At 49.7% G+C, this 17633-nt stretch overlaps 1 protein-coding gene across 6 annotated transcripts in view; it reads right to left on the bottom strand.

Annotated features, from left to right (window-relative positions):
- WDR37 (WD repeat domain 37) overlaps positions 1-17633 on the bottom strand; it is a 608563-nt gene that overhangs the window by 253136 nt on the left and 337794 nt on the right. For all 6 annotated transcript variants that reach the window (XM_086941512.1, XM_086941515.1, XM_086941510.1 and 3 more), the window contains one exon: positions 14923-14999. In XM_086941512.1, the coding sequence (XP_086797638.1) occupies positions 14923-14999 (77 nt within the window). The remainder of the gene's footprint in view (positions 1-14922; positions 15000-17633) is intronic.

The raw sequence follows: 17633 nt of genomic DNA, 5'->3' as shown, positions 1-17633 counted from the left end.
AGTGGCTCAGTAACAATGTCCGTGGCCGGGCCCGAAGGCGGGGCCGTGGAACCTATATCGAGGTCTTGGGTAAGGCCCGAAGGCGATCCCTCGACCTGGGCCTTATAAGTAGGCACGGCGCCAGAGTCAGTTTGAGGAAGCTCCTCGTCCGAGCTATCCTCCATTGCCCCAAGGGCACCGTCGTCGTCTCCTACCTCCTCACCGACTTCTTCGCTTTCGAACACCTCAGCATCAGCGTCGTAGTCTTCGTCGACGTCCGACGCGGGGTTAGACTCCGAGACGTCCTGGATATATTCTTCCTTGACGTCCCCAGCATCGAAAATGTCCGTAGGCGCCGAAGCAGATTGCTGGGCCTCCAGGCGCGCAGCTCGCCGAAGCTTAAGTGTCTTCTTGGACCTGAAGCGTGAAAAGGCCATACACTTGGCCTCATCGTGGTCCGGTCACAGACACTTGTTGCACACCGGGTGGACGTCGATGTGTGGGTACTTCGAGTTACAGACCGGACATCTCTTGAATGGACTTCGGTCCATGATGGATGGTCGATAAGTCTGGAGCGTCGACTAGGCCTTCCGCGCCGAGAGCATGCGGAAGTACAGAAACCGGCTCGGAGCCGAGCTATAAGAGTAAAGCCGAACGCAAGAACAATACCAACGTATAGACTAAAGACCTTTTGGTCTTAAGAAGTTTTTCTATCGATTCCGACAAGAGGGAATTAAAGACATCCGAACCCAATGGCGGAAAAAAACAATCTGAGGATGGAGTCGATGCCCATGCGCACTGTAGTCCAGGGGAGGAGCCACCTATCTCGTGATACTTCGAAGACTCTTCCAGGACAATAATGTGCAATCATCCGGACCCAACACTAGGCGGCGATCTATGCACAGATATGAATTCAGCAGCCCACATGCCTCGAACACAATTTTATTACTATGCTGCCCACCTGAAGCATGCAGCCCGTTGGCATGCCGAGCATGAAAATTGGGTGTAGCGACTTCAGGGTCCCGAGTTTGGAAAAGACACTGCCTCAGCTACTGAGATGGCAGAAAAGATCAGAGTTCCCATAGCCAAATTTGATTACCCACACTGCAGGGATCTGGGAAAGGGTGGTCCAGAATGTCATTCACAGGGCACTCTTTAGTAGAGAGCTGAAACTATGGGATCTAGCGCTCTTCAGAAACATTGACGCCACCATGTTTATGGAAAAATTGAGGGGGGGATGTCTGTGACCGCCGCAGCCATTGGGGGGTCCTTGATGGCCTAATTTGTTGGGAGGAGGGGTGTATCTCATCACTCATTTATATAAAGCCCTCAGGAGAGACATGCAACGGAGCAGTACCCGGCACACAAAGCCTGGGGAAAGGGATGCAGCAGAGTTCACTGCTGATGCTGACTGGGAGTTGGTGTTGAACCTTGTCCGTACTGTATCATGCAATAACCAATTTAAGTCGTTGCATTTTTCTTTTGTACACCGCACCTATGTCACTCCATACAGCATTAAGAAAATAGACCCAGCGAGTAATGCTGCCTGTACACTTTGCTGACTGGTTGGGGCCACCTTCCGCTATTTAGCCTGGAAGTGCACTCCCGTACAGTCTTACTGGACATTGCTGATACCTTGTATAGAGGTGGCCAAGGGGATTAGTGTTTCCTTGACTCCACTTCAGTGTCTTCTCAGGATGGTGTGGTCAGTGGCAACAGTAACGTTTTGAACTTTTAAAAAACACAGAAATTCACCAATTATAGTTAGCAGAGCTCACTATTGATTGCAGCTAGCCATGCACTGCTTATGACCTCACATTTTACACCACTCATGACCGGTTCTATGGCATCACTCATGACATCTCAAATGACAATTGATCACTGTGGCCTGCCCACCCGGAGGCAGTTGACTCCCCCTGGAGGAAGCCAACCCATTGCTCTGCAAGGCCCTCAGTCACGCACGGCGCGGGGTTGGCCACAGGGCCTGGCTTGCAACCCAGCCCTGTTCTTCAGAGGCAGCCACACAAGGGCAGCTAACACCACACATCCTTTGGTCGCAGGTAGCATGGAAAGAGTTGCACGGACTGTCTTGCAGTTAGGCCCGGTTTCGAACTCCCCACAGGTTGACAACCCCAAGCTGCACACAGCCTTTGGCTGTGCGCAGCAGGGTGTTGACAACAGCGCTTGGCCTGTCACGGCCCTGTGGCGAAACCCCCAGTAGGCGGCTAACCCCACACAGCGCACAGCCTTTGGCTTACAGAGCTAAAGCTGGACTTCGGGCCCCGGCGAACCCATCCCTTTGGGGCCAAACGCAAAGCTTCCTCAGCGCACTGGACCTCACACAATTATGCAACAGCCCGACCCACGAGAAAGGCTCTATCCTCGACCTTATCATCGCCAAAGAGGGCGCTACTCAACTTGAGACTATTCAACCCTGTGACTGGTCAGACCATCATATTGTTACATTTCACATCAATGAAAACATCAAACTCAACTCGGTTCAACCCACCAGACCTAAAGTCTGGAAAAGAGACCTGAAAAAACTCAACCCATTATCCTTACCCCCGAACAGTCGCGACCTCCTACTCCCCCCTGCTGGCGTTACAGATGTCCAATCCCTGACTGACCACTATCTGAGCGCCGTGACCTCAATAATTAATGAGGCTGCTCCCATGCAGCTAAAAAGAGTCTCCGCTAAAATCTCCAACCCATGGTACGACGGGAGTCTCAATGAAGATAGACGAGCCATGAGATTGGCAGAGCGCACCTGGAGGTCAGCTCCCTCTGCACTACACCTGAAAACCCTGAAGAAAAAGAGAAACGCCTACTTCAGGAAAATAAAGCGCTCAAAAGCAAACTTCTTCAGCCTCCAGCTCGACCAAGCAAAAAATCGCCCTAGAAAACTCTGAGTTAATCAGAACACAAGCCAAGGAACAGCCCCAACCTCTCAGTACCTTGCACGAAGCACCCTCCTGTGAAGACTTCGCCACCTTCTTTACCCAAAAAACTGACAACATAAAGACTGATCTCCGCGCTGATGCAATACTCCACAACACACTCAACTGCATAACACCCACCGAACCTAAAAACAATGCAACATGGTCAACCTTTGAAACCTACTCCGAAGAAGAAATAGGCAAACTGCTCAACGCCTTGAAACCTTCCAATCACCTCACGGATCCCCTCCCTGCTAACGCTGTCAAAGATTTCATCCCACTGCTCCTTCCTCTCTGGACTAAAATCATCAACAGCTCGCTCCAAGAAGGAACCATCCCTGACTCCCTCAAAGTTGGACAAGTCACACCTTTGCTAAAGAAACCTACTGCCGACCCATCCGACCTAAACAACTACCGTCCCATTACCAATATTCCCACTCTCACCAAATTATTGGAAAAATGCGTTCAACTACAACTGACTAAACATATCGACCTGTTTGATCTCCTCAACCCGCATCAATCAGGCTTCCGAGCAGGACACAGCACTGAAACTGCTATGACTCACATAATTGACGACGCCCTTCAAATCCTAGATCAAGGTGATACCTGCCTCCTCATCCTGCTTGATCTCTCTTCGGCATTCGACACCGTCAAACATGAGAAGTTACTCGATCTTCTGAGCACAAGAATGGGTCTTTCTGGGACTGTTCTCAAGTGGTTCACCTCCTTTTTACACAACAGGTCGCAGAAACTCAAGAGTAACAACCTGATGTCCTCTCCAATACCTGTGTCGTTAGGCGTCCCCCAAGGATCTTCCCTATCACCAACCCTGTTCAACCTAGTTATGGAACCTCTCACCACCTTGCTTCAAGCATCCAATGTACTTTTTCACATGTACGCAGACTACACCCAACTATATCTCAAATTACAATCCCCCAACAACATTTTACTACTGAACTCTACGATTAGAAGCACACAATCCTGGCTTGCTGATAATCACCTCAAACTCAATGCTCTGAAAACAGAATTCCTGCTGATCACACCTCCCGCGAAGATCCCCATCACGCAAACCTGGCTTAAACAGTTAACGGCACTCAATGTCCAACCCATCATAGTGGACTCAGCGAAATCTTTAGGCATAACCCTCGACTCCAACCTTAACATGCAGCATCATATCAGCAAGGCTACTAAGGGAGCAAACTTCCAAATCAATACACTGAGGAAACTTAAACCCTTCCTACCAGCCAAAGACTTCCAAACTGCAGTACAAGCTCTAGTAATCCCACGAATTGAATACGGCAGCACCGCCCTCTGCGGTCTCCCGTTAACCAGCACTGCACCACTAAGAGCCTCTCTAAACGCTGCAGCCAGACTCATCACTGGATCAAAAAAACACTCGCACATCACCCCTGATTTGAAAACACTGGACTGGCTGCCTTTTAAAGCCAGAATACATTTGAAAATCGCCTGCATGACACACAAGGCTCTACATCTGAGCTCTCCCGGATATCTCACTCAGAAGCTGTCAATCTCTGGCGGCTCTAGAAACACTAGAGGCACAGACAATCTTCTGCTAAAACCTCAAGATTCCGGAAGGCAAAAACATATAAACGCTCTTTCTCAGGAATGGCACCCAGGATCTGGAACTCACTCCCTCCTGAAACCAGACTAATCTCCTCCTTCACACTTTTTAAGAAAGAAGTAAAAGCTATTTTTATGGCCAAATACACTTGACCTATTAGCGTGGATTTGGAAAGACCCTACTCCGACCTGTATTACTCTGTTCGAACACTAGGACTATGTATTTCACCTGAATTATTGTCACTACTAACTATCTACGCACACATTTAACTCGCTGCTCGAACTCTATGACTATGTATCCCACCTGTATTATTGATGCTACTGACTATCTATGCACACATTTAACTGTTATATTTGTATTATTGATGTATTATGTTGTACTACTTATGTGTAACCCCACTCTCTTGCTGGCATTCCCAGCCGTGTAAAGCGCTCTGATATCTGCAAAGATCATGTTCGCGCTATATAAAACTTTCAAAATAAATAAATAAATAAATAAATATCTTGGGGGAGGAGGGCCTGCAGCCCCCTCTTTGACCCTTAATTGGCCCGAGCACCCCATCCCCAGGGCCAGTTCCAATAAAATTAAGACCCTACCTCCTGGGGCCAAATACAATAAAAAGGGGAGGGGGCTGCATGACCCTGGTGCCAAATATAATAAGGGGGTGATACCTGAGCCTTTCACTGACCCAGGACCCCATCCCCTGGGCCTATCCGTTTTTAAAAAAAAGGAGAGGGGCCACATGGTCCCCTTCCCTAAGCCTTACTAGGACCATTACCGGAGCTGAGTAATTAATAAAGGAACTGGGCGCGCTGCCCCCCACCTTAATCCTAATTAGACCCCTGGAAACCCAATCCCTTGAGTACAAAATTTAAATAAAAGGGGCCCCCTTCTCCCAAAGCCTTATTAGGCCCCTTAGAATTCAATACCCCAGGGCAGTTTTTATCTTCAATGGGAGAGGGGGGGGCACATACCCTCCCTCCACCAGCCTCATTCGGCTCTGGAGACCCCATACTCCAGAGCCATTTTTCTTTTAAAGGGGAGAGATGGCGCTGTCTCCCCACTCCCAGAGCCCAGGAACCACATCCCCCCTGGCCCTCGTTTTAATATAGGTAGCATCTGCAAACAGGTTGAGGGTTGCGGGGAGGAGCTCTAGGGCTACAGCAACCTCAGACGTCTCCCTGCATGCTGCGGGAGCCAGCATTGCACCAGCCCAGAGGGAGCAGCTATTTATGCTGCTCTATCCGGGCAGGAGCAATATCTTGTTCGGTTTCCCTGCCCCCATCAGTGCGTCTGAAAACAGAATACAAGTCTGCTCCCAGTTGGCAGGAGCATTTTTAGACCTCCCGATCACTGCGAGCAGACTTTTGTGTTTGCTCCCATTTGGCAGGAGTTTTAAAAATGCTCCCCCCAGACGGGAACAAACTCAAGTTTCCCACACTGATATGGGCAGGGAAGCTGCTGTGACCCAGGGGAGGGCTTCCCAGGACACATCAAGTGATTCAGCCCCCTGGGCCATTAAAGGCGCAAGGATGGGGCCGCGCAGTCTCCCTCTCTTTTTTGTTTTTTTAAAGTGACCGCACCAGTGCATGGTTTACTAGTGGTATCCAACACTTTACTGTACATAACCTATCTGCATTTAGGACATTAGTTTCCCTGCTCTTCTAGGTCTTAGGAGACACGGTTAAAGCTCCTCAAGCGGTGAGAGGAAAATGGGACTAAGACTGCAGATTGGAGTTCAGATTCAAGGAGGAGTGGAGACATTCATGTTAGGAAGGGCAATAGCAACCCAAGGTTTCTATTAACACATTTTACTAGCCTATATAATCTTTGTGGTCCCTCAAGACACACTGGCCCAAGAATGGACAGTAATTGCCCTAAATGTGGAAGAATCCAAAACTGTGTTTCTTTTTGCTGTGGAAGTTATCTATAGTTGCTACATTCTGAAAATAGATTGCTGACAGAATGTTTTTACTATTTTTGTTAAATTAATCAGGGTGCAAAAATGCATACTCTGGGAACAACAATGTCCAACTCACATCAGAAAAATACGAAGGCTTTTAAACTGTTTTAAGAGTGGTCCATGAATTTATATCATTAAATCATCCAAGCGGTAAAGATCTCATAAGCAAAGTTAAGAGTTCTAACAGGAAAGATTCAGTTGGCTTGGAGAAGAGGTAGAGTTGGAAGAATGAACTTGGAGAGTGCAGACGTATAGTAGAGCAAGGAATAGTTTAACCCCTTCCCTGCTGGGTACATTCCTCAGCTGTGCTGGGGGAGGGGGGGGCGCGCGCAGCGCCCCCATGCCCATGACAAGCTCAGCTCGTCATGAGCTACAGTGCTCCTGTGCTCATGATGAGCTGAGCTCATCACAGCCACACCTGTTTCTTTAGAACGTTCAGCACAGCAGGGGAATTAGCCCAGCGTGCGAGCCTTCTAAAGGCCATGACGAGCTCAGCTCGTCATGAGCACCGGAGCACTGTAGCTCATGACGAGCCAAGCTCGTCATGAGCATGCAAGGGGTTAACTGGGTTTTCACACAATTTAAGCTCTTTAGACAAACAGGTAGTTTCAAACTTATGCCTGGCTTTCTGATTATGTGACAAAACATGAATCAAACTGGATATATGATGGTTAATATGACAGACACATTATGATAATGATGTTTTGCCATGCGATTCAGGATTTTGAAATCTGTCAAGAATGTTTGACCATTTCATATCTTTTCATATCTTCTGTTAACATAAGAGAAAGGCTTCTGTTTCCACAGAAGGAGAAATTATGTCAGTATAACATACTATGCAGAAAGAGTTCTCTGCTAGAATCAGGGAATAAAAACATGCAGACAGGAAAAGTAAAAAATAAAAGATTTATTTAGGCAAAGGAAATCCTTATTAGGAAAGCAGCAAGACACTGATTATTTCTAACAAGGATCCAAATTAAATGTGGAGAACGCATTACACCAATACATTAAAGGAAACTAGCACATCTGTGACCTTTAAGAGGTTTAGGGAAAGGACGATGTATGTTTGAATGCAATTACTCTGATTTTGAGGTATGGATTGCTTTTATTAGTATGATCTATTTTTGTCTTTAAAAACTGTATTTGGATTTGAGTGAAGTACTACGTATTGATGCCCCTTAAGATTGTTGCTTACCAAACACATATGGTTTATTCAGAAATTTAAAGTTGATGGAGGTTTAGATTTCTAGCAATACATTACATACATTTGATAAGAAAATGTATTTAATTAGTAATTGAAAAAAACTTCTTGGGGGGGCAGAGGGGGAAGATTTGGTCTGAATACAAAGGAAGGACATTTTGTTTAAAAGCAAATGAATCAGCCCTCAAAAAATGAGTGTTTGACATGGTTGGTGAAATATAAACACAATCATGGCTCGTCTGAGGTACAGAGGCAGGAGGCTCTTAACAGCTGACAACCTAAGCGACCTGGTCAGCCCGGTCGCCCCTCCTGCCGCGTGGCCCACCCCGAGTGTGGCTGTTCTCCTCCCGCTGCCAGGAGTAATCTTGTGCCCCTGCTAGGTCTGGCCTCCTGCCCCTGACCTCCCTCTGTGCCTGCTCCGCTTTTAATTTGTATTCTTTGCCGTTTTTTCCTCTGGCCCCCTGCCCCTGACTTTCCCTCTGTGCCTGCTTGTTTAATTGTACTCTGTATTGTCTTGTGCCGTTTTCTCGCTCCTCCTCGTGTTGACTCTGTGCCCCTTGTCGCCCAGTTCTCCCCTGCACCTCGGTGCCGCTGCCCCACCCCGCTCCCTGCCGCTGCTCCCCCGCGGCCCCACCCCCGCTCCCTCTAGCATCACCGCATCGTTCCCCCCCACTCGCCACCCCGCTCCCGCCTCCCAGCTGCTCCTCCCTCGCCCCGCCCCCCCCATTCTCCATTTATGGCAGAGTGCACACATACGCGCAGCGGACGCGCCGATTGTGCGCCGAAGGCGTGCCAAAGGTAAGCCCGTCTGCGCCCGTCCGCGCCTGGACCACGCCCAGCGCCAGAACCCCTGGCCCCCGAAGATGCCAGCCCACCCGCCGGACTTACGACTACGCCACCCTCAACGCTCTCAACACCGGCTGAATCCCCGGCTGCCACCGAGCCACCCCAGGATGCACCCACGGACCCTTCACCTGCCAACCCTGCAAGTTCTCCTGCATCCGGACGTGCACCGCACCCACCAAAACAAGCACTAGCAGCAACCACCTGAAGTGCACCTGCTCAACACCCGCTCCGTCCACAGACACGCCGTAGAACTCTGGAACCTCCTCGACACCACAGCCCCAGACGTCGCCTTCCTCGCGGAAACCTGGATGAACGCCTCCTCAGCGCCCGATATCGCAATCGCCATCCCGGACGGATACAAGATCACCCGGAGGGACCACGTCAACGACTGGTGGATGCATCGCCATCGTCCACAAGAACACCATCCGCATCACGACCAACTCCGACGACACCCTCACAGCCGCCGAACACCTGCACTTCCAGATTCACACCGACCCCAAGACCACCCTCAGAGGCACCCTCATCTACAGACCCCGGGACCACGCACACAATTCAGCGAAGATATCGCCGACTTAATCAGCCCGTATGCCCTCCCCTCCGCGGACTACATCCTCCTCGGGGACCTCAATTTCCACCTGGAGAACAACAACGACCGCAACACCACCACCCTGCTGGACAACCTTGCCAACCTCGGACTCAAGCAACTGGTGACCACCCCCACCCACTACGCCGGCCACATGCTCTACCCCGTCATCTCCTTCAGCCACGCCACCGGACTTCACTGGACAGACCACAGCTGCGTCCACTTCAGCTTCAGAAGGACCACGATCCACCACCACCAGCAACAGGTCCCCCGCAGAAGCTGGAACAAGATCACAGCCGACCAGCTCGCCACATCCCTGAGCCAGAACCCTCCCGCCAGCTCAGCGAACCCCAACCAAGCCGCCAACAACCTCACGAGATGGATCAGCAACTGCACAGACTACCTCGCTCCATTGAAAACTCCCCCTGCCAGACCCGGCACCAAGAAAGCCTCCTGGTTCGCCGACGAACTCAAGAGCTCCAAGAAGAACTGCCGAGCCCTCGAGAAAGCCTGGCGCAGAGACCAAACTACAGACAACATAACTGCCCTCAAGCTCGCCACCCGAAAGCACCACCAACTGATCCACGCCACCAAGAAAACCGCATTCAAGGAACGACTGGACAACAACGCCCACAACAGCAAGGAACTCTTCAACATCGTCAAAGAGCTCTCGAACCCTAGCGCCGGAAACAATGACATCACTCCCTCGCAAGACCTCTGCAACTCGCTCGCCTCGTTCTTCCACAGCAAGATCGCAGACATACACAACAGTTTCAGCGCACAGCCGACGCACCCTACGACCACACCAACGCCCCCCACCACCACCCTCCGCGCCTGGACCCCGATCAACACCGAAGACACCATCAGCACAATGAACTCCATCCACTCCGGATCACCAACCGACCCCTGCCCTCACCACGTCTCCAACAAGGCCGACTCAGTCATCGCACCCCATCTACGGGACATCATCAACGCCTCCTTCGACACCTCCACATTCCCAGAGAGCTGGAAGCACGCCGAACTCAGCGCCCTACTGAAGAAACCATCAGCAGACCGCACCGTCCTCAAAAACTACCGCCCCATCTCGCTCCTTCCGTTTCCTGCCAAAGTCATCGAGAAGACCGTCAACAGACAGCTGGCCGCCTTCCTCGAGACGAATAGATCCCTCGACCACTCGCAGTCCGGCTTCCGGGCCAACCACAGCACCGAGACCGCCCTCATCGCAGCCACCAACGACATCCGAACCCTGCTAGACAATGGGGAAAAAGCGGGCCTCGTCCTCCTGAACCTCTCCGCGGCGTTCGACACGGTCTGCCACCGCACCCTAGTGGAATCCAGGAGAAGGCACTGGAGTGGATCATCTCCTTCCTCACCGGAAGAACACAGAGTCCGCCTCCCCCCGTTCAGATCCGAGGCCACTGAAGTCATCTGCGGCGTACCACAAGGATCATCACTTAGCCCCACGCTGTTCAACATCTACATGAGCCCCCTTGAGGCCATCGCACGCCAACACACCCTCAACATCACCTCCTACGCCGACGACACCCAGCTGATCCTCTGCCTCACCAACGATCCCGCCACCGCCAGAACCAAACTACACGAAGGGATGAAAGACGTAGCCGAGTGGATGATGAACAGCCGCCTGAAACTGAACTCCGATAAGACGGAAGTCCTCATCCTGGGATCCTCGCCCTCCGCCTGGGACGACTCCTGGTGGCCCCCTGCCTTGGGCAGCGCACCCAAACCCACAGACCACGCACACAAGCTGGGCTTCATCCTGGACTCCTCCCTCTCCATGACCAGACAAGTCAACGCCGTCTCCTCGTCGTGCTTCAACATCCTACGCATGCTACGTAAGATCTTCTGGTGGATCCCCACCGAAACCAGGAAGACGGTCACCCAGACCCTCGTCACCAGCCGTCTGGACTACGGCAACTCCCTCTACGCTGGAACCACTGCAAAACTCCAGAAAAGACTCCAGCGCATTCAGAACGCCTCGGCACGCCTCATCCTGGACAACCCCCGACACAGCCACATCTCCGTACACCTGAGAAACCTGCTCTGGCTCCCCGTCAGCAAGAGAATCACGTTCCGACTCTTCACCCACGCACACAAGGCTCTCCACAACCAAGGCCCAAAATACCTCAACGACCGCCTGACCTTCTACACTCCAACCCGCCAGCTTAGATCGACCAGCCACGCCCTCGCCGCTGTACCCCGCATCTGAAGAGCAACAACGGGAGCAAGATCCTTCTCCTACCTGGCCGCCAAGACATGGAACTCCCTCCCCATCCACCTCCGCCTGACCCAAGACCACCTCGCCTTCAGGAAGCAACTCAAGACCTGGCTGTTCGAGCAGTAGCGGTCCCCCCTACCCCAAGCGCCTTGAGACCCTCCAGGTGAGTAGCACGCTATACAAATGCTTTGATTGATTGAATCAATCAAGAGTACTTGTAAAGCGTGCTACTCACCCATGAGGGTCCCAAGGCGCTGAGGTTAGGGGGGTGCTGCTACTGCTCAAAGATGTTTAGTCTAAATGAATGTATATTTTTCTTAGCATCTATATGAATCCTTTATATGAATTCAACAATTAACAAATGAACTATATATATTTTCACAAAAAATAAGGTCAATCAACTGAATGTGATGTACTATTGGCTCTGATACGTATTTGTTTGTCACCCCTCATTTAATTGTAAGGATCCCTATGGGACCTTGAAATTTACCCTGGCAGGGTAGTCCTTGTTTCTATTCAGCTACTGCTCGAAGAGCCAAGTCTTGAGGAGTCTTCTGAAGGGGAGTAGGTCTTGGGTCTGCCGTATGTGGGAGCGGAGGATGTTCCAGGTCTTGGCGGCGAGGTAGGAGACGAATCTGCCGCCAGACGTCGTTCATTGGATGCGGGGGACAGCTGCGAGGGAGAGGCTGGCGAGCGGAGCTGGCGGGTGGGGGTGTGGAAGCTGAGCCTGCTGTTGAGGTAGGCTGGTCCGGTGTTGCGGAGTGCTTTGTGTGCGTGGTTGAGGAGCTTGAAGGTGATACTCTTGTCGACGGGGAGCCAGTGTAGGTCTCAGGTGGGGGTTGATGTGGCTGCGGCGGGGGACGTGGACTATCAATCGGGTGGAAACATTTTGGATGCGTTGTAGTTGTCGTAGGTGTTTGGTTGGGATTCCTGCGTAAAGAGCGTTGCCGTAGTCCAGTCTGCTGCTGATGAGGGCCTGTGTCACCGTTCTTGTTTCGGTTGGGATCCACTTGTAGATCCTGCGTAGCATGCGGAGGGTGTTGTAGCAGGAGAAGGAGAGGGCGTAGACCTGCTTAGACATGGAGAGGGAGGAGTCAAAGATGAATCCTAGATTACGTGCATGATCGGTGGGTGTTGGTGCTGTTCCCAGTGTGGTCGGCCACCAGGAGTCGTCCCAGGCTGAGGGGGTGGGTCCGAGGAGGAGGACGTCAGTCTTGTCAGAGTCCAGCATCAGACGGCTGCTCCTCATCTAATCGGCGACAGCCTTCATTCCCTCGTGGAGGTTGGTTTTGGCGGTGTGTGGGTCCTTGGTGAGGGAAAGGATGAGCTGGGTGTTGTCAGCGTAGGAGATGATGTTGAGGTCGTGATGGCGGGCCACATGTGCGAGGGGGGCCATGTAGACGTTCAACAGTGTTGGGCTGAGGGATGAGCCCTGGGGGAAGCAGCAGATGGCAGCGGTGGCTTCGGATCGGAAGGGTGGGACGCGGACGCTCTGGGTTCTGCCGGAGAGGAAGGAGGTGGTCCAGTCAAGAGCCTGCTCTTGGATTCCGGCTTCAAGAAGGCGTGTCTTTAGAGTGCGCAGGCCGACTGTGTCGAAGGCGGCTGCAAGGTCCAGGAGGATGAAAGCTGATGTCTTTCCGTTGTCTAGTTGGCGCCTGATGTCGCCTGTGGCAGCGATGAGGGCTGACTCGGTGCTGTGGTTTCGTGTGAATCCGGACCCAGACGGGTCCAAGATGTTGTCTTCTAGGTGGCGGGCCAGTTGCATGTTGACTATTTTCTCGATGACCTTTGCCAGGAACGGGAGCAGGGAGATTGGCCTAAGTTCTTGAGGTCCTTGGGGTCCGCTTTGGGCTTCTTGAGGAGGGCGTTTATTTCGACGTGCTTCCAGCTTTCCGGGAATGTTGCTGTTTCGAAGGAGATGTTGATGATCTTCTGTAGTTGGGGTGCGATGGCTGCGTCTGCTTTGTTGAATACGTGGTGTGAGCACGGGTCAGACTGAGATCCTGAGTGGATGGAGTTCCTGATCTTGTGTCTCATCGTCGTTGACTTTGGACCACAAGGTCGGAAGGTTGGCGCTGGTGGTGTTCACAGGGGAGGTGGAGTCTGGCGTATTCGGGGCGTTCGTGGTGTTGAAGCCGTCGTGGATGTCAGCGATCTTGCGGTGGAAGAAGATGGCAAGTGAGTCGCACAGTTCTTGTGAGGGCGGGATGGCGTTGGGGTTGGGGTTGGAGAGTTCCTTTACGATGCTGAAGAGCTCTTTACTGTTGTGTGCGTTGTTATCCAAGCGGTCTTTGAGAGGATCTCTTGGCTAATCTGATGAGGTGGTGGTGTTTGCGGGTGGCGTCCTTGTGGGCTGCGTGGTTGTCCGGTGTGCATTCGTGGAGAAATGTCTTCGCCAGTTTCCGGCATGGGCGTTTAGAGGTCTGGAGCTAATCGGTGAACCAGGTGGCTCGCTTGTTGCCGTGGCTGTTTGAGGGTTTCTTGAGCGGGGCGAGGGTGGTGGCGAAGTCGTCGATCCACTGTCTGAGGTTTCGGGCTGCGGCGTCTGGGTTGGTGGGGTCGGTGGGTGGGTTCTTGGCGAGGGAGGAGATCAGCTGGTCTTCGGTGACTTTGCTCCAGCAGCGGCGAGGCAGCTGTTGGGTGCGGTGGTTGGTTTCTTGAAGGTGAAATGGATGGAGCGGTGGTCGGTCCAGTGGAGTTCGGTGGTGTGGTCGAAGGCGACGTGGGAGCCTGTGAAGAAGACGGGATCCAGCGTGTGGCTGGCATCGTGGGTGGGTGCGGTGACGAGTTGTCTGAGGCCCAGGTTGGCGATCAGGGTGGCGGAGTTGGCGCCGTTGTTGTTCTCGAGGTGGAAGTTCAGGTCCCCGAGGAGGATGTAGTCCGTGGAGGCGAGTGCGTGGGTGCTGGCGAGGTCGGTGTGGAGTCGCTAACCTGAGCCCGGGGTCCGGGGGGTCTGTAGATGAGGGTTTCTCTGGACTCCTAACAAATCAATGTTACCAAAGTCAGGTGAAATGTGCTTATTTTAAGAGCATGGAAATTAAATTAATAGTTTGTAGAAGACTGGGAGACAGGCAATTATGAAGTCAACTTGGATAATACAAGAAATATGGCAAAGGAAAAAGATGTAGGGTACCTCTTTCATGGGAGACTGAGGAAGGACAGCAGTATGAGGGGAGTGATAGGAGTCCATTTGAAAGGCATGCATAGAAGGAGGAAGAAGAACATGTGTTTCAACAGTGTGAAAAAGCATGGCAAAGATTGTGCTTCAACATTCTAAGAGATGTCAGCAGTAGAAAGACTCATGGTGACTACAGCTTAGCTGAGTTGGTTAAATAAATTATTAATAAAGTCTGTTTGGAGTTTATACTTCACTTAGTCATTTAAAAGTGTGAATAATTACCAGACAGGTTCTCTCTTCAGGGTCAAAAGATATGTGTTCTATACTACTTTAATGCATAGTAAAATGATTTGTGCATTAAATATTTGCAAATGTTTGTTTACATATCTAATGTGAAGATTGTTTTACAATATGGATAAATTACTTTATAAATCTGAAAAAAAAGAATTCTGTCAATTGGTATGCCTTTAGAGCTTACGCTAGTGTCTGCAGCCGGCTGAGGGGTCGGCAACTGCACCATAAACCTCCAGATGTGCGCTGTTTGGTCTCCAGATGCTGTAAATAAAGAGGACATAGATTCCGTTGGCACATTTCCATAAATAACTGCTAATTTAGCTAATCTTTTGTTGAACATGTTGTGATTTAGAACATAGATACTAATATGCTGCAAAAACTTCATAGAGCTATAAGTGTGAAAATGTATTTCAATATCTCTCCAAATTAACATCTCAAAATGAGGTGGAGGCACATATACTTTAAAAAAAATGCGAGAATAATTTTATGTTGCAGAATTATTCTCTATTCATATTAAAAAGAAGCAGCTCTAAAGCATATAACAACTTACGCACTTAGTTAAATCTCTCTCTAAACAGGTAAAAACATTTTCTTGTAGAACTTCTTTAAATCCATTTCATGAACTGATGTGTATGAAAGTTGCTCTCCCGATGGGAGTTGCAGATGAAGCAACGGTTTTTGGCCATGAATTACTTTTTTGAGGCTCACATTACTGTTACATTTCGAATTGATTTTAGAGATTCCTAATGTTTGCCCACTGCCTGAAACTTGTCTACAAATGTCATCTAAAACTCATTTATTTTTAGAAAGAACCCGTGATGAAGGAGGAAAGGCTACTTGACTATAATAACAGTTCAAGTGTCCTCAGACTCTGATTTCTAACCTACTTAATTACCACAGCATAATAGTCTTTCAAAAGACATGGACTGCTGATTAGCTCTTTCTACCCAGCTTTGAAATAGTTATCAAACCTGTGACACCTAATAACCATGGACTGCTGAATAAAGAATTAGTAATTTGCCTTGGTTTATTAGCACTCTGAATAAAGAAAACATTGTCCACTGCACACCACATATAAGCGGTTTGCTAATAATATTATTTCTCAAACACAGTACAAAACTATTACTATGAAAGTATATTTTCACCAGCTAAGATCAGTTTATTTAATACACTGAGTGGGGACTTCAATTCCTCCATTCTGGGATTTTACCAAGAAAAGGAAAGATTTTATAGTTATAGATCATCAATCACTAGAATATCTGGCGTGTGAGCTTCCCTTACCAGTTATGCAGTAGTCAACAACTAATTTACACAACTAATTTGATTGTGAAATACAAATCTGGAATGCACGTAGTCATTATCCTTAACGGTTTCCTTTCTTATGTTTCTCAAAAGCTTTAGATGACAAATCACTGATTCTTTAGCTGCTGACAACTGTAGCAGATATAGCTTTTCTAAGTCTGTAATTTTTATTCAATTTATCAATGAAAATGTGATAAAAGTAACATTTTGAATTTGTTAACTAAAAACTGGTGACATTCTGTAGCTGGCGCAAAGATATAACTTATTGTGGAAATAAAGAAATTGGGAGCCGATATAATCCCATCATGGAAGTGCACTAATACTAATTACAACATTCACTAAAACATAGAATGACAGCCAGCCTCTATCCAGATAAAAGGCAAATCAGATAGCAAATCATTGAGAAGGAAAACACCATTTATGAAAACAAGAAATTTAGAAAAACGATTGCTAAAATATATTATTACATCTACAAAATAAAATGTGGTATTAAGGACCTGTTGCAGTCCCCCCTCCAGCCACACCGTTGCAGGTTCTCAGTACCAGTATACTTTCCCAAAGCTATACCATTGTTTCCACAATTAGCACACCTCTGGCTCACTTTTAAACCCCTTGTAAAAGGTGCTAGTGGTAGCAAGGGCCTTGTAACCAGAGAGGGTCTGTAAGAGCTGCAGCAGGCATTCTGCCACCCTAAGAGACCCCTCACCAAACACAGGCACACTGCCACAGCAGCCTGCATGCTTGGTTGCAGGTAGAAGTGATAAGTAAAAAGTGAAGTGTCAACCTGAGACACATCACTGTGTGCCAGGCCTACCAGCACTGCAAGAGGCATAGGTAAGTGACCCCTTATCTATTCCCTAAGGCAGGGTGCACTATCCATTATGTGATGACATACCTGCATGAGCAGATATGTCCCTATAGTGTCTAAGTACATTCTTAGACCTTATAAGTGCACAGTGAAGCCATGCGGAGTACATGAGCTGGGTTCACCAGCTCCATGATGGCTTCACTGAATTCCAAAATGTTTGGTACCAAACATCTCAGCTTAATAAACCAAAACTGATGTCAGTGTTGGATTTATTAAGAAATGCACCCAGAGAGAACCTCAGAGGTGCCCTCTAAAATTCTACCAAGTCGCTAGCGTGTGCGGGACTTGTCCCCACCAGCCTGCTACCTCTAGACATGTTTCTGACCCCCTGAGGTGGGAGCCTTTTGCGGGTCGGAAACAAGCCTTCACACCTACCACCAAGCAGGAACTGCATAGAAGGGCAGTGCGCCTCAAAGCCTTCCCGTCCTTTGTTATGCTGACTTGGGCCTCTCCAGCAAGTGGACATTCCCGCCCCCTTGAGCAAGCCTCATTTTTGGCAGCAAGATTGGCGGAAACATTTGAAAGCAACAGAGGTGCGTCCATTCTCTGCCAGGCCCACCCCTACGGTGCCCTAAGCTGAAGTGCCCCACCTCTTTTCAGTATCCTCCATATTGTTTTGAAGGACTCTAGCCAATAGGGGTAGGAATATGCCCCTTCCCAAGAGGGAGCGGACATGCAAAAGGGTCTAGTCACACTAAAGGTTAGCAGCACATTGGCTACTACCT

This window comes from Lissotriton vulgaris, chromosome 10 (assembly GCF_964263255.1).
Source record: "Lissotriton vulgaris chromosome 10, aLisVul1.2, whole genome shotgun sequence".
Classification (NCBI taxonomy): Eukaryota; Metazoa; Chordata; class Amphibia; order Caudata; family Salamandridae; genus Lissotriton; species Lissotriton vulgaris.
This window is presented reverse-complemented; position numbering and strand designations above follow the sequence as displayed.